The 25,141-nt window shown below is 35.8% G+C and overlaps 2 protein-coding genes across 7 annotated transcripts in view; one reads left to right on the top strand and one right to left on the bottom strand.

Annotated features, from left to right (window-relative positions):
* The window catches only part of ELAPOR2 (endosome-lysosome associated apoptosis and autophagy regulator family member 2), a 299,011-nt gene that overhangs the window by 225,256 nt on the left and 48,614 nt on the right, over positions 1-25,141 (bottom strand). The gene's annotated exons all lie outside the window — the stretch shown is intronic.
* Positions 6,599-25,141, top strand: part of DMTF1 (cyclin D binding myb like transcription factor 1) — a 50,022-nt gene continuing 31,479 nt past the window's right edge. For 3 of the 6 annotated variants that reach the window (XM_039878225.1, XM_039878228.1, XM_039878222.1), the window contains exons 1-4: positions 6,599-6,737; positions 15,597-15,719; positions 16,822-16,938; positions 18,752-18,874. In XM_039878225.1, the coding sequence (XP_039734159.1) occupies positions 16,830-16,938; positions 18,752-18,874 (232 nt within the window). In that variant the 5' untranslated portion in view covers positions 6,599-6,737; positions 15,597-15,719; positions 16,822-16,829. Of the gene's footprint in view, positions 6,738-15,596; positions 15,720-16,821; positions 16,939-18,751; positions 18,875-25,141 lie in introns of those variants that run through there. The other 3 variants (XM_039878224.1, XM_039878226.1, XM_039878227.1) reach the window with 3 other exon arrangements.

Below are 25,141 nucleotides of genomic sequence, written 5' to 3'. Positions count from 1 at the left end.
CACCTTGTAATATCAGATTTTACTACCCAGTGAATATGGGGATTATAGAAAAACCCTGGTCACTTGTTGCATCCTACCATCAGTTATAAGCTACCTATCCTAAGGAAATATGATTTTTAAATCCGTCATCCTATGTACTAATTTATCAAAATGTAGTTGCAGTGAAGAGAGTAGTAGGAAAAGTCTAAAAGCAAAAGGCTTCAGATTTCTTTTTGTTTTCACCCATTGCAGGAGACAGGTTGCTTATATAGCTCTATATTTACTATGACATTTTCAAATAACATAGTTATTTATAACATTATGTATGAGACATTGTTGTATCATATATTTTTCCTGCAATTGGTCTACAAAGGTAAAGCTGCATGGGTTCCTTCTCAGAAGAGATTCTTGTGGAAATTTATTACAGGCTCAAGATCAAGAGTGTTCTTGATATAGAATGATTCCATAGCAGATGGCTCTTTGGCAAAGGAAAAGAAAGACTGCAGTATCATGTGAAAAATGAACTCCTGTTTAACAAAAATAGAGCTTATCCAATTATGAAAGAAACAGAAAAAGAAGTTTCACCTTCAGACAATGGCTGTATAGCCTTATGTCTTACTATACCAAGTTGAACCAACACAGACTAAAGTTCAGCATAAATGTAAACTCCTAATAAAGAAATATAAATAGACACAGAAAAAAAGACATTAGTGATACTGTGACTTCTGGAGCCACATATTTTCTTAACCCTAATTTTGCTAATATCAATAAAATACTGCTTCAATAGCTACAATTATAAAACATGATTATATATATCCTCTAGTCTGAACAGAGAACCCACAGAAACTGTACTTTCCTAATTCTGTTTTTTCCAATTTCATTAAATTAAAAATATATACTACATGTCTTCACCCAGTCTGCCCACTTAAGATGCAGTCATTATAACCTTAATTAATTTATAATGAAATTAAATTATATCCTGGAATTAAACTTAATATGCTTATACTTAACATAATGTATATATTCTTAAATTAAGTAGTTATTAAAAGACCAGGTTGATAGTTTGGGTAATTTTTGAGAGAAATAGCTCGCTTGATCAACAGTGTTTTTTGTTGAGTTTGGATTTTAACTTTAACAATTTCAGGTCAAGACCTTTAGCTCGCATGTGTTTATATGCATCTCTCGCATGTGTATTAAGGGTATCCAGTAGAAGGAAATTCCTCAAATAAGAGGCCATATAATTTCTCTAGGGCATAACACTCTGCCCAGAAACATGAAAACAGGCCGATTACAAAGGAGTTACAGAGAAAGAAAAAAAATTTTAAACAATGGAACCTATAATATCCCTTTCCATATCTATCAGCAATAGACCTCCTTTTTGAAAGGTAGTTTAAAATAAGTTTTAAAAAGTCCAGAAATAGACCATCCATTAGCTCTTGTTATTTCAATATAAATCTTAACATGATAAAGAAATTTTTTATATCCCAATCCTCTTTACTAAAATAGAATTGTTGCCCCAACAAATCCTACTCAACAAATAACACAATGCTCTCTTCCTGTTTCTTTGTTGCTTATCGGTAAAGACAAATAATATTTGACATTTCTGAGCACTTTCAATTTGTCAGATAGTGTTCAAAGTGCTTTGACTAAGCAAGACTAATGATCACTGGTCCATATTTCCTAATTTTTTAATTTAGATTAATCCGATGATACTAAATGATGATACTAAATGATATTTCATCTTAATCTCTCACTAAGTTGTTAATCACAAGCAAGTTTTTACGAGCAATTGCAAAAATTTAGTAAATTGGTATTTTAACCAAGAGTTTTGTACAAAGACACACTGAAAAACACTACTCTAACATAAACTCCTCTACTAGAAATATATGTGCCTTAAGGGCAGGGTCCTTGTTTTTCATGCCTAGAATAGTGTTCAGAGAGGTCTGATGAATGAAAGGCATGAAGGAGTATCACAAATGTGCAAACTTCTGAAAGCTATAAAGGTTACACAGGTTCTCTGTTTCTTTCTCACTGCATAGTCTTAGCAAGGGAATTAGATGTACATTGCATAAAAGAGAAGGGCACTAATCAATGAAAAGTCTTTAAATGCTAGAAGACCTTTCATATTTGAATTTCAAAGCATAATCCCTTTGGTTTTATTATTGTTGAAGCTTGTCACTAGTCTACCATAGTGTATCACTAACAAATTCAAGCCCACAGAATTCCCATCTGCTGTTGAAGCTACTACTCTGGAAAGAAAAGGAAAAAAGAAAATCTTGCTGAACGATAGAGACATCTGCTGGTGAAAATGTAATGTCTCTATCCTTAAAATACTTCATCTAGATGAACAAAGAGATTTGGGCAATAAAGTTTAGAGTAACACCTAACATGTGACATCCTATTAGAATAACTACCTTCTACTAGGGTAATAATAAAAGGTAACATTTGTTTCTTTTATTCCAGAGGTGCCCAAGTGGTGACACTATGTGAAAAACTAGATTCTCCTGTAGTAACTATTGCCAAAGAACAGAAATGGCTAGCTTCCTGATCTTTTGGTTTAAGATATTTAATTATCTTTGATCTCAACAAACATTTAAGTGTCTACTAAATTAAGGTACTGTGCCATATGCTGGCAAACTGAAGCTGTAAGATCAGGCAGAGGTGGCTGATGGTCTAGCAATCTCTGGCATGTGCCGACATCCAGCCTTAGAGAGGACTTAAACTCAACGTCTGCAAGAGATTGAGCCTACCACTTATGAACACTGTGCCTTTACCATTTTGTAAATAATACATAGGCCAGGTGCTTTTTACAAATACACTTCTACATTAATTGAACAAATGCCGTCCCACTCCTCACCCCCTCACTGTGTAGATTTCATCTCACCTTTCCAGTCTGTGCTCAAATGTCTTTTCAGAAAGCCCTGCCCTGAACTCTGTATATTGAATCTGTATGTTGTTTGGGCAGTATGGACATTTTAACAATACTAATTCTTCTAATTCATGAGTGCAGAATATCTTTCCATTTGTGTCTTCTTCAATTTCCTTCATTAATGTCTTATAGTTTTCAATATACAGCTCTTTCATCTCCTTGGTTAAATTTATTCCTAGGTATTTTATGCTTTTTGATGCAATTGTAAATGGGATTATTTGCTTCTCTGAATTTGTTATTAGTGAATAGAAATGCAACAGATTTTTGTGTGGTGATTTTGTAGTCTGCAACATTACTGAATGTTTTAATATTTAAATAGCGTCTTTAGATATATATATATATACACTAAAAATATCATGTCATCTGCAAATAGTGACAGCTTTATTTTTTCCTTTCTAATTTGCATGCATTTTATTTCTTTTTCTTGCCTAATTGCTCTGGCTAGGACTTCCAAAACTATGTTGAATAACAGTGGCGAGAGTGGGCATTTTTTTCTTGTTCCTGATCTTAGAGGAAAAGCTTTCAGCTTTTCTCTCGAGTATAATGTTAGCTGTGGGCTTATCACATATGGCCTTTATTAAGTTGAGGTACATTTCCTCTATACCTACTTTGTTGAGAGTTTTTATCATAAATTGATGTTAAATTTACTTTTTAAATTATGTATTAAACCAATATTAAAACATACTGTCCTCCAGGAAATACCAAATGACCTTGGAAAAAAGTTATGAAATTCACCAGAAAGGGAGAATCATGAGGATGTACCTGACTTTAGGAAATTATCAGCAGAGTGCAGGCTGACCTAAGATTTTGCAGAAGACAATGGGTAGCCAGACTATAATCTAGATATCATTCTCTTATGTCATAGTGAAAAAGAATCTTATATGGTTATGCTTCATGGAAAATGTGGCTAATTAGGAACCACTTCCTCATAAATGTTAATGTTAATTTTACATGTGATTATTTCATTAGAACTGTCTTTGAGTAGTTTAATTGCTTTTCTGGTTCGAAGGTTTATTAGTTTCCATTTTTAAGTGCTTAATACATAGGCCAGGCTCTGTGCAACGCATGTTCACTACATAATTCTGGGAGGCAGATTTTATTATGCCATTTTTCAAAAGCAAATGAAGCCTAGAGAGGTGAAATACCATACCCACTACTAAGCAATAAAGCTAAGATTAACGATCAAGTCTGACTCCAACATCTATACCACAACACTATCATGCTTTACGGTTTTGTTTACATATTACTTATGTACTCATTTAAAAACTGAATGATACCTGCCATAACCACAATAGGATGCAGAAAGTACCACAAATTGGTAATAAAGTTAGATGCAATAAAATGCTGCTTCTGGATTTTATTTTTGAAAACTGGTCAAACACGTCCATCTTCCAGTTCAGCACAGACTCTGGAAACTGTTTGTAATAATTTGTTTTCATTATAAAAAGACTTTGCCAAAGTGCACTTTGTGAGCTGCACAAAGGTAGTTCAGGGCATACGCTCTGGAGCTGAGGCTTCAATTCTGACTCTACCATTTATTTTGCTGTATGCCTTTGGACACATTCCTTCACTTATTTTTGGTTCTTGTCTAAAACGAGATTCGTTAGTAATAACCATACTGATGTAATTGGCACTCGCAAACATTAAATGAGTTTAACACATGTAAAGCATTTAACTGACACACAGCACTCAAAAAACATTGGCTCACATTGTCCAAATCCAAAGTATCACTTAAATCTTTTCATACTATCTTTTTGTAAACAGATTGTACTTTTTTAAAGCAGTTTAAGATTCAATGGAAAATTGAGGGGAAGGTAGATATTTCCTAAATACCCATCCCTCCACCCCAGCTACTCCACGTGCATAGCCTCCCCCATTATCAACCTCCTCCATCAGAGTGGTAAATTTGTTACAAATGATGAATCATCCAAAATCCAGTTTACGTTAGAGTTCATTATTAGTATTGTACATTCTAGAGTTTTGACTAATGTATGACGTGTATGTACCATTATAGATCATTCAGAACCATTTCGCTGCCTTAAAAATCCTCTGTGCTCCACTCGTTCCTCTCCCTTTCGCTCTAAACCCTGGCACCTACTGATCTTTTAACTATCTCCACAGTTTTGCCCTTTCTCGAATATCACTTAGTAATATTCATTTAAGGTTCCTCCATGTCTTTTCACGGATTAACAGCACATTTCTTTTCAATACTGAATAATACCCCATTGTATAAATGTAGTTTACTCATTTATCCACTAAAACACATACATCTTCGTTGCTTCCAAGTTTTGTCAATTATAAAAAGTTGCTATAAATAACCGTGTGCAAGTTTTATATGGAAATAAATTTTCAAATCATTTGGGTAAATATCAAGGAGCAATTGCTGGATCATATGGTTAAGTGCATGTTTAGTTTTATAAGAAACTATCTTCCAAACTGGCTGTAGCATTTTGCATTACCACTACTAATGAATGAGCATTCCTATTCCACCTACACACCAGCACGTGTCAGTGTTTTGAATTTTAGCCATTCACTATCCTGTTGTTTTACACTTTATAAAATGTGACATTTATGAGTTACCCCAAAAAACATTTCAGTAATGTGGATTACTGGTGAAAACTAGGTACATATGGCTTAAAATCTAAAAAATCATTTATCCTAATTCCATTAGTATGTAGTTTGCTTTCCCATCCCAATGTTACTTTGATGAATTAGTGTCATTTCCATCAAGTCTTTCGCCTACACTTATTATTAGCTACTTAAAACCAATTCAGATGTACACATTCACATTCCTGACCGTCTTTATTTGACCTTTACAACCGATAGACTCCATTCCCACTGTGACAATGTAGTGAGCCTACACATAGTTTTTGGACGCGAGACTATTAGTCAAGTGTAAATTTTAAGCTTCTGTAATCCTAGTAGAGTACAATAAAACTAGTTCGATAAACAAAATGAGGTCATATATAAAAGCTGTAACATGGCTCATTCAACTAACCCCATGTTCCGATTTTCAAAGTCCTGGTACTTTCAAAACAAAATCTGCCAGGGTCTCACGACACTGGTCTCGGGGGCGGCGCCCAAGTATTGGTCTTCTCTAAAATCTCCCCAGATAGAAAAGTAGCAAAGGTAAAAAGAGCAGTGCTTTAAGACGGATTGTGCACTAGAGTAGTATCTTCCTACACTCGGGATATATTTCATCAAGAATTGCATCACACGCCCAAACAGGTAACACCTCATTTTAATCACCTATGGCAAAGCAGACCAAAGGAGGAGAGCCAGACACACAATTCCTGGCTTTCTCCTGCACTCAGACCTGGCTTTCAAGCACCCCCACCCCGCAGCTCCCTCTGCTCCGAGCCCCGGAGAATTATGAAACTTGGCCCGCGCGCGCGGAACCCAACTTTGCCCAAAGCCAGAAGGATTACAATTGCCAAAATAAAGGGGGGGAACCTCCTTTATATCATCGGCAGCAGGGTAGTCTGTACCGAGATTTCCTAGCAGGAGGAGAGGACACGAGACGACCACAGACCACCACCACAGAGACTGGGACTGAAGCTCCAAAATCCGAGATTTTCTTTCGCGCTCCAACTTGGCCGGAAGTTACGCAAGCAGTCGCCGCTGGGGGCCGCCCCAAGGGAAGGAGGAGTGGGAGGGGGAGCGTGCGGGGGCTGGAGGGCGGGGCACGGCTGCAGCTCCGTTTCCGGTGGCTCGTCGCGCTCGCTCACTCCAGCTGCAGCCACTCTTGCCCGTGGCTGCTTCCTCCATCCTGGTATTTTTTGGAGCCTCCATCCTGGTTCTTCCAAAGTGCCCGGACCCAAAACAGGAAGTAAGTGCGATGGAACCTTTAGGTCCCAACTGCCGCTAGGGCCGCTCCGCCCAGTGGAGTCTGTCCGGCCCCCTTGCTGCCTGCCTGTTCTCGCCGGCCAGCGCAAGCTATCGGCCCCCGGGCACCGCGGGCGGGGTCGGAGCTGGGCCTTCGTGACGCTGAAGCTGCCGGCCCCGCACGTTCAGGCCAGGGCCTCCCTCTCGGGGCCGGGCCTGTGGCGGTGGCTCGGGCTGCAGAGCAGGGTAGCGAGCGGCCGCCGAGACGCAGCAGCGATCTGACGGGGGGCGGAAAATGGCGGCGGCTTCGGAGGAGCTAAATGGCGCCGGGACCCCTGGGGGTGGGGAGGGCCGGGAGCTTCGGTAGAGAATTGGGTCCGGGAGCGCAGAGTGTAAAGAAGCCTTACTTGCCTTCTCGTGATGTTCCCTTTTAATTTTTTTTTTTTTGGATTACTTTTTGGTTTTATTATATGGCTCAGTAAAGGAGAGGTGGACCTGGGTGGGATTGAGAGAGTTGGGGCGGGTTTCGCCCCACCCCATCCCCCTTGATTTTTTTTTTAACCTTGTTTGTGTCTCAGAGTCTCCCTTCTTTGGGGGTTCATTCTCGATCCGGCTATTCGTGGCCCAGGCTGAGGGAATCGCGTTTGCTGGCCGAACTATCTCTATCTTTGTCAGCCTGAGTCTTTTTGAGGAGGGATGTGGGCTGGAGTGCTGGAAGACAGTCCTAACCGAGCAGAGAACAGTGAAATGCGTCAATTAAATAGTAATTGTCAAAATTTAAGAAGTTCCGAGGAAGCTAAATAATTTTTCAATCTCCTTTGTCCTTTAAAATAGACTTTGTTTTGAGTACCTCTTCAGGGACGTAGAGTTTTTAACCCCATCTACGACGTAGACTTGAGAGTAGAAGTGGCCAAGTTCCGTTCTATGCAGTTGAATGATACAGCATGTGTTTTTATAATAAAAATACTCGCTGTAGATAAGGAGAGGGTGACACTTCTATGAAATGTAAGTCAGGACTCCTCCCTTTCTCTGATTGAATTTGGAAATTCAAATTCACTGGTGGTTTTTCTCCTACCTCCTTTATTACAGGCGAGGCTGCATGTTGGGACAGCCGACAAAGTGCGTATTTCGTAGGATTACTTTCTAGTCAGTGTTTTACGCTTAGAATAATACCATTTGGAAATTTTTTATCTTTTGCTAGTTACACCCTTGTTTTTAATTCTTGAAATACAATTACCTTTTCTAGTTTTTAAGCTCTAGTCTAAAAGTATTCCATTATGTTGAAAGTTTTACAAACAAAATCTATTTTTTTCAGTTAAGGATTTTTATATTTTTCCATTACTTGCGATTCTTTAAGCTGGTTTTAAATTTGTGTTTCAAATAACTTTTGGAGTGTTAACCGTATTTTTTTAAAGTAATTTGAGTAATTTACCACTGCTTTAACGTTTAAAGACTCTGGTAATAATACCCCAAAAACTTAGCTTTTTACTATTATGGTTTAATAGCGATAAGATTTTATTTATTAAGTTATGATTTAGAAATTTAAGATTTAGGAAGAAAATTAAAATTACATTTCTTAGCATTACAAAAATGGTTAGGCCTTAAGAGTTTTTAAAAAAGGCTTGTGTAAGAATAAACTTTTTCTTTATTCACAGGGACAAAAAAACAACTTGATCCTTTCTGAAAAAAACATTACTTGTTAAAGTTATGGGGGAAAGTACATATTATGTTTGTGATCATTTTATCATTATTTTAACTCCCATACACTAAGTGCTTTTATTTGCCAAGCTGATTATTTCCTTACTATTTTGGTTGATAGGGTCACCCCAAAATATGATTTTGGGGACTGATCTAGATCTGCGTATTATGTGTGAATCTCTTTAATTGATTGCAGTTGAGCTAGGTGGTGGACCCAAAATCTATTGTCCTGTCTTCATCCACAGATTATCAGTAAAAGTACTGGGCATTGCATACTTATTTGGAATTTTAAGTCCATACTTTGAGCAGTTATATGAGTAAATATATGCTACATAAACATGTTTCTTCAGGTGTTTGGGTTTCAGAAGTATTTTTGTGGGAACAATCAAAAAAGGTTTTGGAGTTAGGATTTGAGCTTAGAGAACAGAGCACATCTGGAAAACGGTTACTGGCAGAGAATTATATCAAAATAAGATGAGTGTCCTTTTTAGTCTTTTTTTTTTTTTTTAAGTTTTCCTTTTCTTACGTGATTTTTTTTTGTGAGGTGGAGAGAGGTTATTTCATTTCACTCCAAGATAGGAGAGAGAAGTCTATTCGTAAGGTTAGTTAGATGTTATAGTTATTATTGAAATCAAAACAGCAAAACTAGTTCTTACCTTCCACACATAATGTTTCTCCTATTGCTCATTTCTTTTATCTCTCCAACTTCTACAGGCCCTAGTTTTTATTAATGTTGTAATAAATATGTATGTCCTGAAATAACGTCATGCTATTTTAAATATATTTTAAATAATTGCTTTTGTCTGCTCCTTTAAGTACATTGGTTTAAGTTAACACTTGCGAGGATGAATAAGATAATGTGAAACAAGTATCTTAAGAGATTCACAGCTTGGCACATAGATGTTAAAATATTGAGGGGGTTGGGGAGAAGTGTTTTAAAAGTGTTTCAAAAACATCAAAACTTTAGAAGAGCAATAAAGTTTAGGTAGAGTTCCATTTTTTAAATATATACAGAGGCTGCCTGTTTAACACAAGTGTTAGCCTGCCTTCTCAAAACAGTTTTAATATTCAATTTTCTCTTGCCATCATTTTTAGCACTTTTTCCCTTATTAAAGGATTCCCTAGTAATTGATATATTCTAGTTTCAGCTGAAAGCTATTTCTATCCCCAAATGATATAAAGTGACCTGAGAAAGTGATGAACCTATTGCTAAGGGTGTTAAATATAAAATACAGATAGTTATTAAATGTATGTGGCATTCGTTTGCTGGCATATCATTTCTCCCTTTTTCATGTTTTTTTTTCCTCTTTTGTGAAGAGAATTCTTATAGAAATCACAAATAGGTTTCATTTTTCTTTTGATTTCATAAAGGTAAATAATAAAATAAAACGTGTTTATCAAGTCTGCTTTTGCAAGTTTGTGGATAGATACCTCGTTCTGTGACTGAATACCAGGAAGAAGTTATTAAGGGAAAGTACACTGGAGAGCCCTGTGTGAATGATTTAATTGCGTTTTGGTTTTTGTTGTTTTGCTGTCATTTTGGTTATGTACACTTATGTTGTCTGGCCGTTCTTCTAAGTGCCAGGTTGTCAAAGCTCATCTTTATTTACCATCAGGTGTTATGTAGCAAAAGAAATGTTAATTAGATTTATGTACTATTTATGAATGTCGATTGAGGAAGTGCACTTTAAAGATCAACTTCAGTGTAAATCAGAGAAGTATAGTAATAACTTGATGTACTCTTTTTAAAGATCCGATGCTGGTTTGCATAAAGTGCTCAATTTTGAATGGATAAACTCTTAAAATGAAGCCAAGTACACATTATAGCTCTTAAATTATTCACTGGGTGAAGAATAACATTTTAGCTTTTAATAAATGATGATTTTATTGCCAAACCAGATATAAAATGCTGCACCTGGAAATGAACCATTTACCAAGTAATTCTCATTTCTCAAATGGCAACATTGTTTTCAATAGTTGATAATTGGAATCAACATCTTAAGCAATTAAAGTCTATTGTAGTAAACTCCATTAACATCTTTATTGACTTTTTATGGTATGCAGTCATATTTTACCATATTAAAACCAAGCCATAATGAGCATTAAGTAAGTACCCTAATTTGATAAGCTTTATGTTCATCTATAGCTCTACTTCTCAGACTTGAACAAAGTATATGGAAGAACAAATCCCCAAGGACCTGAGACCATAGTTGAAAGCATTAAACCTCAAGCATGTTGTGTCCCCCAATCCTAACTCAAATAAAAGCAATATTCAAGATGGTATTCTGTGGCTTTGTTTTTCTGACATCTCCCTATGTAACCCAAGTTCAAGATGTAGGAATTTGTTACATATTCTATTAAGACTTTCTGTTTAGCAGAGTTTCATGCTTTCAAAATAATACCTTAAAACACATCTTTCAGATTCTTCATTATACATTACCAAGCCAGTCCTCTTAGAGGCATTTCATATGGCATTATGCAATGATGGTGGTGGTGAATTTGGAGTCTTTATACTAGCATGAGCTCAAAACAAAAATGTTTGGTAATAGGTTAATGGTTAGGTAAATGTAGATACCATGCACTCATTAAAAATGTTGCAAAGAGTAGGTAAGATTGGAAAATGCTCCTGATAAAATAATTACCAAAAAAAAATTATAAAAGATGTGAAGGTGTGATCTCATTATAAAAACGGTAAAAAGTAGGTATGTTAATACATGGATAAGACTTGGGTGATCACAAAAAAGTTACTGAGGAATATAATTTTCTTACACATCAACTCAGGGAAAAAGGACATCAGAAAGATGTGTCCTTGCTGTGTTATAAATTGAAGTATGCCAGATACTTCGCCTCTTAGCTAGTACTCAATCCCTAACTCGTCTAATAAAATTCTGGTGCTATATATTCTGTAGCTTGCTTAATTTCCCATTATAAAAGTATAATGTTTTTCACACCATGTAGTTTCATCCCATATTTCAGTGTGGAATCACAGCTCCAAGCATCTAGGGTTAGCAAAAGTTCCTGTGCTTCCATGATCTCCACTAATAGAATCCACCCTTACCCACTTGTATTGGTACTGTGCTTGAGAACTGATACAAATTTATCTAAAGAACTAGTCCCAAAACTAGGAAGAAATGTCACTTGGTTTGTTGTAGTTTTTAGAAGATTTGGCACTTAATTGTCTGGAAGATCAGGGCAATTATGTGGACTCGATTGATGGTGATACAGTCTAAAATAATCCATTGAATAATAGCTTTGCCTCAATACTGGAACTGAGTAGGATTAAGGACTCATCTCTTTAATTCTGTGTTAAATAACAGATCTAAGAGTTGTTCTTTTTTTACATTAGTATCTCGTTTATTGGGAGCTATAAATAAAAATTTATTTCTCATTTAAATGTGAGTATATGTAAGTACCCCATTATAAAAGTTCTGTACCACATTTCAGGCTTGCTTTCCTTGATTTTATTAAGGTATTGTTGGCTGTTTAAAATACCCATCAAATGATGGAAACATGCCAAAGTACCATTTTACCCTTTAAAATGGATGTTAAAATTTTTTTCTTTTATTTCTAATTAGTATAAAAATAGTACATGTGGTATAACTATAACCTATTACAGAAAAAGATGATCTAAATGAGTCAATGGTGTGTGCTTATTTGCCCCAAAGAGGACCAAAAAAATTGATGGTAGAATTGGAGATCTTCCTGACATATTTCCCTGATAAACCAGGTGGGGAACTGGTCTAGAAGTTATGTACAGTTTCATGTATAATGAATTAGAATAAAGGCACTATAAATACTCAACCTTTTAACTTACTATCGTAAATTAATTTATTCACCAACATTTCTCAGTCACTGTGATAGTCGTATCAGATTACAAATACGCTCTTCTAAATAAAATCTGACTTGACCTGGTGATAGCAGGTATCTTCTCACTTTACTAGAAAGCTAAACCTTGTAAAAGACCTGTTTGAATTGTCTTCCCTACTTCCATTTCTCTGTGTGTTCCAGTAGTAGGGCTTCTGCCCCCACTCACTACTCCTCTGAAACTTCTTAAAGCCACCAATGTTCTTCACATTGCCAGATCAAATAGTCACTTCATCATCTCACCCTCTCAGCAGTATTTAACACAGTTAACTACTTGATGCTCCTTGAAAAACACTCTTGTGCTTGTGCCTCTTAGTTACCACTTAGTTTTCATCCTGTACTGCTGCCTGGTCATCCTCAGTCTCCTATTTGTTTATGAATCGCTTGACTACCTGCTGTTAGAGTGCTCCTGAAGTAGAATCTAGGCTATCTTCTCAAACCTCTAGGTGTTCTTATCTTTGAAAACAATTATCATACCACTAACTCAAATACATAGGTCTAATTCTTGCCTGTTGAATTCCAGCTTCCAACTATCAACTTGACATCCTCATTTGCATTCATTTAATTATTAATCTAATCTTTATTAATAGTCATAGAACTACTTAATAAAATACATTCTCAGTGCCGCAAAACTCAGTTGTTCAAGCTGAAAGCCTAGAATTATCGTGAGATAATTCTCCTTCTCTTAATCTCCATCTCTTCATTCAGCAAATCCTGTCAACACTGCCTCCAAGTTATCTCTTTGCCCAACCCCCTTATCTCTGCCACCTATTCCAATTGGCAGTCATCGCTTGGACAACAGCTTTCCTTCATAACTACTCTCTTATGCATTATCCATACTGCAGTCTGGGTGATCTTTTAAAAATGTAAATTGTATATCCTAACTTAAAACCCTCCAAAGATTTGCGAAGTCTGTCTTTTTCTTATCTCCAAACTCTTAAATTCAGCTACTTTCTCTCTTAATCAAAAGCCTCTGCCAAACCAGCTGCCTTTTCTTCTAACAAGACCAAATCAGGTCCCACCTTAAGGACTTTACTATTAATCAGTTGGCCAACTTGCAGTCACATACTTGCGGTGATGTCTCTTCATCTTGCCATTGAGGCAATGAAAAGTAGCATCTCAGCAGCAAGCCACCATAGCTTTAAATGGAGCATCTGTGCATTATCTTTATTTATTTTATACATCCATTAGTAAGATGTGTCCTAAGGTGTCAGAAAAGCCTAAGAGCTCATAAGGGTGTTACAGTTTGCATAAAACGATTCAATTAAGCATACAGGCATACCTCAGAGATATTGCAGGTTCAATTCCAGAGCAGTGCAGTAAAGCAAGTCACATGGGTTTTATTTTTATTTTCCCAGTGCATATAAAAGTTATGTTTATACTGTAGGCTGTTAAGTGTGTATATAACCATAATAAATAACTTTATTCTTAAAAATTGCTAACAATCATCTGAGCCTTCAGTGAGTCATATCTTTTTACTGGTGGAGGGTCTTGCCTTAATGTCGATGGCTGCTAACTGATCAGGGTGGTGGTTGCTGAAAGTTGGGGTGGCTGTAGCAATTTCTTAAAATTTAGGAAAATGAAGTTTGCTTCACTGATTGACTTCCTTTTATGAAAGATTTCTCTGTAGCACGCAGTGCTGTTTGATAGCATTTTACCCACTGAACTGCTTTCAAAATTAGAGCCAGTGCTCTCAGACCCTGCCTCTGCTTTATCAACTAAGTTTATGTAATATTCTAAACACTTTGTTGCCATTTTCAACATCTTTAGTAGATTTCATCTCAAGAAACCTTTTTTTTTTTTCGCTCTTCCATAGGAGGCAACTTCTCATCTATTCAAGTTTTATGAGATTACAGCAATTCAGTGACATCTTCAGGTTCCTCTCCTAATTCTAGTTCTCCTGCCATTTCTACCATATCTGCAGTTACTTCTTCCACTCAAGGCTTGAACCCCTCAAAGTCATTCATGAATGTTAGAATCAAATTCTTCCAAACTCCTGTTAATGCTCATATTTTGAACTCTTCCCATGAATTACAAATGTTCTTAATGGTATCTAGAATGGTGAATCCTTTCCAGGTTTTCAGCTGACTTTGCCTGGACCCATCAGAAGAATCACCACAGCAGCTATAGCCTTATAAAATGTATTTCTTAATAAGATTTGAAAGTCAAAATTACTCTTTGATCCATGGGCTCCAGAATGGATGTTGTGTTATTGTTAGTGGGCATGAAAACTACGTTAATCTCATACAGCTCCATCAGAGTTCTTGGATGACCGGGTGCATTGTCAATGAACAGTAATATTTTAAAAGGAATCTTTTTCTGAGCAGTGGGTCTCAACAGTGGGCTTAAAATATTTACTAAACCGTGTAAAGGGATGTGCTATCATGTAGACTTTGTTTTTCCATTTATAGTGCACAGGCAGAGTAGATTGAGCATTATTCTTAAGGGTCCTTGGATTTTCAGAATGGCATGTCCCTCGAAGCTTTGAAGCTAAGCATTGACTTCTCTCTAGCTGTGAGAGTCCTAGTTGGCATCTTCTAGCATAAGGCTGTCTCATCTACACTGAAAATCTGTTGTTTAGTGTAGCCACCCTCATTAATTATCTTAGCTAGATCTTCTGGACAACTTGCTGCAGCTTCTACATCAGCGCTTGCTACTTCACCTTGCACTTTTATGTTATCAAGATGCTTCTTAAACCTCGTGAACCAAACTCTGCTAGCTTCAAACTTTTCTTCTGCAGCTTCCTCACCTCTCAGCCTTCATAGAATTGAAGAGCTAGGGCCTTGCTATGGAATAAGCTTTGGCTTAAGACAGGGTTGTGGCTGGTCTGACCTTCTATCCAGACCACTAGAACTTTCTCCATATTGGCAATAAGGCTATTTTGCTCTTTTATCATTTGTGCATTTACTGGAGTAGCATTCTTAACAACCTTCCAGAACTTTTCCTTTGCTTTCTCAGTTCGGCTAACTTGGGCACAAGAGGTCTAGCTTTCAGCCTATATATGCTTTTAACAGGCCTTCCTCACTACCCTTAATCATTTCTAGCTTTTGATTTAAAGTGAAACACATACAGCTCTTTTTTATTTGAGAGGCCATTGTGGGTGTAGGATCTCATCATTTCTGCCCTTCATTGGGGAATACTTTTAGACTGATTTCCTAAAGGTCTACTTAAGAATGCTGGTATTGTCATTATTCTAGTTGACAAATAACGGAGACTTGAGGCTAGGGTGTTATCAGCATACTGCTTGCACACAATTGTTTGTTCTTGTAAGCCTTATTGTGTAATGCTATTACTTTTTCAGAGTGTTGTAACTGCAGGAACATGGGGAAGAAACAATCTGGATAACATGAAAGTGATGCTGGTGACTAAGGGAAGGCGACTTGATTCTATGGGAAGGGCTATAGCTGATGCATTTGTTTTCCAGGTAAGCCTGCCTTTGTTCCAAGGACTTCACATCATGATTTGCAAATTTTAATCATAACTAATAATAAAGATAAACTTCTATTTATCTTTAATTTGGAAATGGCATCTTTACCATTGTAAAATAAATGATGTCCTTTTAAAACAGTAATTTGTATAGTAAAACTTAAATGAATCACTGGATCTTCACCATGTAAATGTTAATAGATCCTAAATTTTTCTGCCTAGGGAAAGTGCATTCGTGTAAATGGTAAATATATGAACAGACTCGTATCTTATGTGTAGGAACCAAATAGGTATTGTGATTAGCTTAAATACACATCAAGGCTTCCATCCTCTGTATTATGTAGTTGGTAAAAAGGTATGTGGACAAGACCAAAACTAAGTATTGCGTCAAGAACTTCATTGAACATTATAAGATAAGCCTGAAGACTTCAACCAGGCTATTGATTATAAGTAAATACATTTCTCCCTGCCAATCATGGATACTCTGCATAAAATAGCAGGTAAAGGCACTTTAAACAGAAACAGAAAGCATAACTCCATATACCTGTTAGAAAAGCATTTGGTCCATGACGTATGTATGCACGTGTTTAATATTACGAAAAAATTTTTGAGAAGAATTATTTAGTGTTCCTATTGGTCAGAAAATAATAGAGCTTAAATACTTGTAAAAATATTTTGGAGAAGTAATTCTTAGATTAACATAAAAGTTTCGGCGAATCTTCTAAAGAATCATAAGTTAAACTTATCACAAAGCTGTCAATCAAAAATAAAAAGTGGTGAGAATTTTGCTGACATGACAACTTAGAACAAATTCTTTCATCGCATGTGGCAAAAACAGCTCTTAAAAAAGTGAATGCTGTACGTTTTTAATCATAGCAGTCAGATTCTTGGATATTATTACATCTAACTCTAAATAATGAGTACAGGTAAGAAAAACAATGTTTGAAATCTGAATGGTCATCACAATTTTACATAAAGAACACTATAGAAAGATACAAATTGTAGGAGTTTTGCAGAGGCAGGTGGGGGAAGTAGAGGACTACTTTATGTTCATATTTGGAAATTTTTTAAATCCTAATCTGCAGTCTGTTCTTGTATAGATTTGAGTATGAGCACAGTTGAAGAGGATTCTGACACAGTAACAGTAGAAACTGTGAACTCTGTGACTTTGACTCGGGACACAGACGGGAACCTCATTCTTCATTGCCCTCAGAATGGTAGGAGAACTTACTGACATATAATTGTTAATCCTTTTGAATTTCTGGATTTATGTCACCTTTGATCTCTATTATCCAGATAAACATTTTAGGCTAGCATAGCAGGAAAGGAGTTTATCTCTTTGAATCATGAATTAATCTTAGTTTGTATTTTTATTTTTATATTTTTTAAATATACTTTGGTATATTTTTTAATTCACCATAAATTTTAACCTTTATGGGTGGTTATTTTATAAGCAAAATCTGTTGAGCCTCCAAAGATGATGAACTATAATACACTTCCTCTTTGATACTGTTTGATACCGAAGTATATGTAGTACAATAGAAATGTAGAAATAGTTGTACCAATAGGAATAGATGAACATTTTTTTACTAGAACCTGTGTTAGAGAATTTTATGTGACTATCTGAATAGGATTTAATTTGATCATCTGTAATGAATTAAGATTCAACAGCCTTGAGACTTATGATTTTGTTATTTCTCTACCTATTCCTTATTTATAATTTATTATTTATTTTGCTTTAAGTTTACCTTTGCTCAACCGAAGTTCCATCTTCTCTTTTCACTCCATCCTTAATCCCTGTGTTATTTTATTCAGGCTTGTGGTTTTAACTACCACCTGCCTGTAAAAATTATTCAAACTTCTGTCTTTATTCTAAATTCTATGTTTTTCATAGGCACCTTAAATTTCACATGTCTCAAACTGAATTATTTTATAAATTCCCCAACCTAGTTTTCCTTTCCTTACTCAATTTCATTACTTAGTATCTCAAGTCATAAATATGAATAGGAATAAATCCTTCTTTCATCTCCCAGTTTCATCCCATCACGATGACTCGTTGATGGAATTATGTTTCTTGAATCCATTCCTTCCTCTCTCTCAAGTCTCCTTCCTTAGTTCATTTCTCACCTAAGTAGCTCTAATAGCCTTTTAACCAGTCTCCCACCTCTAATTCAAACTGCCAATGATATTGGTCATGGCTCAACAAAGTAAGAAGGGCTTTTCAAAGCTTACCGTGGTCTTTAGAATATAATTCAGGTTCTTTAATTTAGCACATAGGCCTTCCATCATCAAAGTTTTCCTCCATGCCTCACTTCCTACCACATTTCATGTATGTTCCAGCAGCTCACAACTGTTTTTATTTTCCTGCCTTAAACTTTTTATGTCTCAGTACCACTGTACATGTTACTCCTACTGCTAGTAATAATCATTTCCCCCTGCCAGTGATAATCGTTTCCCCCGGCTTCTGTTTCCCTTTCAAGTTCAAGACACCTTCCCCGGGAAACCTTCCTTCACCTCCAGTTTAAATTAAATGCCTCTCCTCTCTGCTCATATAACGACCTCTTCATTCCCTGTCATAGCTCTTATTACAGAGTTTTGAAATCATTAGCTTCATCATTTCCACTACACCGTGTCTCATTATTGTTCCCATCACTTACCACATAGTAGGCTTTCATCAGATATTTGTGATTGAATAAGTAACCAGCCCTTGTCTTTACACGTGAAATATTTGGAAAATCAGATAGTCAACAAAAGTGTAATATTTAAAAAGTGACATCTTTGTCATGGTTCCTTGTCTTAAGAATAAAAGTGACATCTTTGTCATAGTTCCTTGTCTTAAGAATAGAGGTGCTGAACCAGACATAGAGAAGACAATGTTGTTTTGAGTTCTACTTCTACAACTGGTTTTAGTTAACAGAGCAAATTAGTAAGAAGATTATTTTACAGTCATAACTTGAAGATTTTGTGTTTTCCTCATTGGTTTAAAGATTTTGAGATTTTTTTTTTTTTCATTTTGTTACCTTTCATTAGAAGCTGATGAAATAGACTCAGAAGATAGTACTGAACCTCCGCATAAAAGGCTTTGTCTGTCTTCTGAGGATGATCAGAGTATTGATGATTCTACTCCTTGCATATCAGTTGTTGCACTTCCACGTAAGTCATGTGTATTAAGAACAGAGTTCCCTTTTGAAATCAAATTTTAGCTTGCAAGAGATTGAATTGGCATTTGAAGGTGGACTTACACCTCTATTTTTCTTTTCATTTAGTCAAAAAACCGCTTTTTAACACTTAATGAGCACTTATTTAGGTGCCAGGAGTGTTTATAAATCCTTTTACATATGTTGGCAATTTAATCTTCTTAATTTTTTTTTATTGTCCCCCTCACCCCACCCAGAAGGCTTCTTTTAAACTTTTTTTTCCTGATCGTGCTCTCCCCCATGAAATAATACCACAGATATACTGTTTTGGGTTTTTGTTTTGTTTTGTTAATAAAGAGTATAATGTTTTTCACACACACACCCCAGAAGCATATTTGAGAAATACGCTTTCTCATTGAGAAAGCATGCTCTAGAGGAGGGGTTATTATTATCCTTATTTTATAAATGAGGAAACTAAGGCATAGCTTGTCTAAGGTCATGCCCAGGCATTCTGGTTCCTGTAATTCATACTCTTAACCTCAAAGCTGTACTGCCTCTTCACATGGTATATAGCTAAATGGAAGTTAGATGAGAATCCGATTAATTTATTCTCACTAAGAAAGTTTTTAACAAGTTAATATTCCAAGACCATTTAGAGTAGACTGGATTCTAAGGGGGTATAGTAATTCAGGTGAAATACTGTAGGCGAAAGACTACAACATGCCAACTATAACGTTAGATTATATTTCTGATTTATTTAGCAAAAAATAGGAATCTTGTTGAACTTGTGGCACCACAAAGCTGGAGTACATCTTAGGCAATGACAATGGGGTTGGGGCACAAAGCTGTCGGCAGCACTCTGCATAAAGGAGAGTCTTGCCATATCCTAGAACTTTCATTTTGTACCACATCAAGCAAAATCACATCTTCATCCAGTAGAAAAACTAAGACTAAGTGTTCATAGAAAATCATGTCTTCCCAAAGTAGATACGTACTCAGTATTTAGAGTTTAATTGCTTATTAAGAAAAGAAACTTTTATTTTTTCCCCCAAATATATGACTCCTTTTACCCCAGTCTACCTTCCCCATCTCCCCTTCCCTCTGGTAACCACTAATCCAGTGAAACTCTTTAATATCAGTATACTGTGAGACTTTGTTGAAAGACAGTGTTAATGTTAATATTGCGTCCAATTGTGACACTTGCAAACATAAACTATTTCTAATTAAGTGATCTTTGCTCCTAATGATGAGTCATATGATTTTTTAAACTCTTTCCTAATTTGATTATCATTATGTTGTGATTCAGTTTTAAAACTTGATTGGCCTATCTGTTTAGATCCAATCCTATGTGGACATTTTCTAAGGTAGAATTTTTTTTATTCAGATATAATTGCCATGTAACATTATGTTAGTTTTAGGTATACAACATAATGATTTGGTATATGTATATATTGTGAAATGATCACAATAAATCTGGTTAAAATCCATTACCACACATAGTTACAAATATTTTTTCTTGTGATGAAAACTTTTAAGAGTTACTCTCTTAACAACTTTCAAGTATATAATACATTATTATTAACTACAGTCACCGTGCTGTATATTACATCCTCAGGATTTATTTATTTTATTAAGCCAGAATTTTTGAGTGATTAATATTTACATGTTCCCTGGATCTGTAAAAAGTATGTTGATAAAATCAGCTTAGGAAAGTTTCTTCATTTAAAAGTCACATAAAAACTAAGTCCTATATCTATCACTGTCATCCAGGATTGATTAAAAGTCATTTCTTGGACTTCATGGAAGTGAACATTAATTTTTAGAGATTTAACTTAAAATTTAATTTTAATGTTCAGGGTTTTTTTTACATGCTTTATAAAACTGATAAAATTTATCAATCTGAGCCTTAAAAGACCTCTTACCTCTCATGGTTAGCAGTCTAGATCATGTGTTAACCACTTTTTGCAGTCATCTACCACCACTTTTATATTTGTTCCCATTAGAATGACAAATATACTGTAATTTTTTACTCCATTCCCTGTTCGTAGTTACTACTCTTGGTGATTATTCATTTAGGTGATTATTGCAATGCCTTAGCCTCCTGTCCCTTTTGTTCTCCACACTGCTTCATTTATCATTACTATTACCACTCTTGCTATTAGCTATTAACTGGAGTCCATTTGTGATCTACTTCAGACTTCGTTTCCTACCACTACTTCCTGTATTTCCAGCTTACTTCCTCTAATACTTTTAAACTTCTGTGATCCTTTGTCCCACTGGGATTCATTGATCTTAATTTTTTTTGTTTCTTCTCCACTTTGTATCCTGTTTCCTTCTTACCCAGTTTCAGTTTCATGGTTAATCATCATAATCACTGTCTTGCATTTACTGTCCTTTTTCCCTTCCCTCAGTTCTTTGTTCTTTGGTCAGACCTCAACCCTGGTTAAATGTATCAGCCTTTTTATGTCTTTATCCAGTGAGAGAAAAACAGCACAAGCAGGCTGACTGGTCTCACTTTAAATCGATGATCATTAACTTGAAGTGGGCTCAGAGTGTTGCCTGCCAGTCACGCCATACTTCTAGAAGTATTCTTCACTTAATGAGATGACTGTTCATATATCCCCAAACCTCTATTACGTCCTCTACCATTTTTTACTCTCAACTGATAACCTTGCTTCCTACCTTACTGGGAAAATTGAAGTAGCCAGAAACTAATTTCTATAAGTTTCTACTACCACAAATATACACCCACATGTATCTATGCCCATATATGCTATCTCTTCTCCTAGCTAAGGCCAACCCTTCGATTGATGAGGTCTCATCCCTTTTACCTACTTACAGACATTGTTGCAGCAATTCTTTCCTTTCTCTGTTGAATCATCAGGTTTTCCATCTCTACTGGATTGTTCCCATTAGAATGACAAATATACTGTAATTTTTTTTTTAAATAAACAGTCCCATTAGTCCACTTTTGGCTTCCGTCCAATTCTTTTCTTTCCTTTAGAACAGAATACCTTGAAAGAATTGCCTATAGTTACCTTCATTTTTTTCTTCCATTCTTTCTTAAACCCACTTGTCTCACTTTTACCTCTATTACTTCTCCAAAACTGTTCTTCCCAGGTCTCCAGAGACCTTCTTGTTGCAAAATCCAACGGCGATTTTTTTTTTAGTCTTTGTTTTCCTTGATCTATCCATAATTTTTGACATTTATCACTCCCTCCTCCCTGAAACATTTTGTCACTTGGCTTCCAGGTAACATATTCCTCTAGTTTTCATCTACCTTTCAGTCTCTTATGCTGACTTGTCCACATCTCGCTAACTTCTAAATGTGGTATGTCGCAGGACTCAGTTCTTAGACTGCTGCTGTTTTCCATTTTCACTTATTCCCTAGAATTCATGATTTTAAATGCTATCTTTGGTAATGACTTCCAGATTTATTCTAGTCCAGACTTTTCCTCTTAACTCTAGATGTTTTTAGGTATCTCAAACTAATGTGTTTAAAACTGAGTTCCTGAAACTTCCTAAATTCTTAAATTTGCTGCTTTTCCAGTCTTTCTAATCTCATTAATGGCAGGTACGTTTTTTCCAGTAGCTGGGATTCCAAAAAAGAAACTAGTATCACCCTTGACTTTTCAATTTCTCTCATATTTGGTTTATCTGCAAATTTTATTGGCTCAACCATCAAAATATATTTGATCTACTTCTCATCACCCTTACTTGCCTTCACTCTGGTCCACTGCACTGTCTTCTTATCATGATTATTGAATTAGTTTCATAACTTATCTCATTCTAGCCCTTGCTGTTCTTCAGGCTGTTTTCTTCCAGGGCAACCAGAGTGATCCTGTTAAAAATAAGTCAGATTATATGACTTCTGTAAGTCTTCCAGTGATTTCCTGTCTGAGAGTTAAAGCCATAGTCTTTGCAGTGGCCTCCAAGTCCCCACACAATATTTTACTGTTCTTGTTTATTCTGCTCTGGCCATACTTCCCTTCTTGCTATTCCTAGGAAAATCCAGGCATGCCCCCATCCCAGAGCCTTTCTTTGCACTTGTTGTTCCTTATGCTTAAAGTTCTCTTAGTCAAGATACTTACTTAACTAGCTCACTTCTTCACTTTTTTACAAGTCTTGATTACTTTTCTTGGCCTCCTATCTAAAATTTCAAACACCTTCCTCCACTCCCCAATATATTCCCTTTCTTGCTTTATTTGTTCCCCTTACTACTTATAACCATCCAACATGATACCATGTTCATTTTGTGTCTAACCCACTAGACTATAAGCACTATAAAGGCAGGATTTTTGTTTCTTTTGCTCATTGCTATCTCCACATCACCCAGAGAAGTACTAGTATGTACTTGGTGCACAATAAATATTTGTTAAATGTATGTATGTGTATGTATGCAAGGAATGTGTTAGGAAATTAGATGATCACATTTTTTCTATAGATTTTTTTGTTTGCAATCTATTTTATTTTATTATTAGTTTCAAGTATACAGTACATTGGTTAGACATTTATATAGTTTACAAAAAGACCCCCCTGATTACTCTCTCTTCCCTTTGGCTCTACACATAGCCATTACTTTACTGCTGACTGCATTACTATGCCATGCTACCCATCCCTGTGACCAACTACTAATTTGTACTTCTTTAACCCTTCACCACTTTCTCCCAGCCCCTCACCCCACTACCTCTGGCCGTCACTAGATTGTCCTTTATATTTGTGAGTCTGTTTTCTATTAGTATGTTCTTTTTGTTCCATAGATTATGCATATAAATGAAATTACATGGTATTTATCTTTCTTTGTCTGATTTATTTCACTCGGCAGAATCACCTCTAAATCTGTCCATGTTGTTGCAGATGGTAGTATTTCATTTTTTTAATGGCCAAGTAATATTCCATTCTATATATAAACCAAACTTTATCCAGTCATCTCTTAATGGGCATTTAGGTGGCTTCCATATCTTGGCTATTGTAAATAGACCTGCCATGAACATAGGGATGCATAAATCTTTAATAATAATTACTGTTTTGGTTTTCTTCGAATAAATACCCACAAGTGCAATTGCTGGGTCAAAAGGTATATTCATTTTTAATTTTTCGAGGAACCTGCGGACTGTTTTTCATAGTGGCTGTATCAATTGGCAATCCCACCAACAGCGTATGAGGGTTCGCTTTTCTCCACATCCTCACCAACACTTGTTCTTTGGTTTACTGATGATAGCCATTCTGACATGTGAGGTGATATCTCATTGTGGTTTTAATTTACATTTTTCTAATGATTTAGTGACCTTGAGAATCTTTTCATATGTCTGTTGGTCATCTGTACTTCCTCTTTGAAGAAATATCTAGTCAGGTCTTCTGCCTATTTGTTAATTGGATTTTTTGGGTTTTTTTGTTGTTGAGTTGTATGAGTTCTTTATATATTTTGGATATTGACCCCTTATCAGATGTATCATAAGTGAATATCTTCTCCCATTCAGTCAGTTGTCTTTTTGTTTTGTTGATGGTTTCCTTTGCTCTACAAAAACTTTTTAGTTTGACGTAGTCCTATTTGTTTATTTTTACTTTTGTTTCCCCTGCCCAAAGAGATATATCTGAAAAGAAATTACTAGAGAGATTACTGCCTATGTTTTCTACTAGAAGTTTTATGGTTTGGGGTCTTACATTTAAGTTTTAATTCATTTTGAGCCTATTATATACAGGGTGAGAAGGTAGTCCCGTTTCATTGAAGAGACTGTCTTTATTCCATTGCATATTCTTGCCTCCTGTCATATATTAAATGAGCATATAGACTTCGATTTATTTCTGAGCTTTCTATTCTGTTCCATTGATAAATATATCTGTTTTTATGCCAGCATCATATTGTTTTGATCACTGTAGCCTTGCAGTATAGTTTGATATCAGATAGTGTGATACCTCCAACTCTGTTTATCCTTTTCAAGACTGCCATGGCTATTTGGGATCTTTTAGGGTTTGACATAAATTTTAGAATTATTTGTTCTAGCTCTCTGAAAAATGCCATTGGTATTTTGATAGGGATTTCATTGAATTTATAGATTGCTTTGGGTAGTATGTCCATTTTAATGATGTTGATCCTTCCTACCCTTGAGCATGGTATATGCTTCCATTTATTTGTATCTTCTTCAATTTCTTTTTTCAAATACTTATGCTTTTCTGAGAGTAGGTCTTTTACCTCTTTGGTTACTTTGATTCTCAGGTATTTTATTGTTTCTGATGCAATTGTATAAATGGATTGTTTTCTTAATTTCCCTTTCTGAAAGTT

This window comes from Pteropus medius, unplaced genomic scaffold (genome assembly GCF_902729225.1).
Source record: "Pteropus medius unplaced genomic scaffold, Ma_sr-lr_union100, whole genome shotgun sequence".
In the NCBI taxonomy this organism is placed as follows: Eukaryota; Metazoa; Chordata; class Mammalia; order Chiroptera; family Pteropodidae; genus Pteropus; species Pteropus medius.
This window is presented reverse-complemented; position numbering and strand designations above follow the sequence as displayed.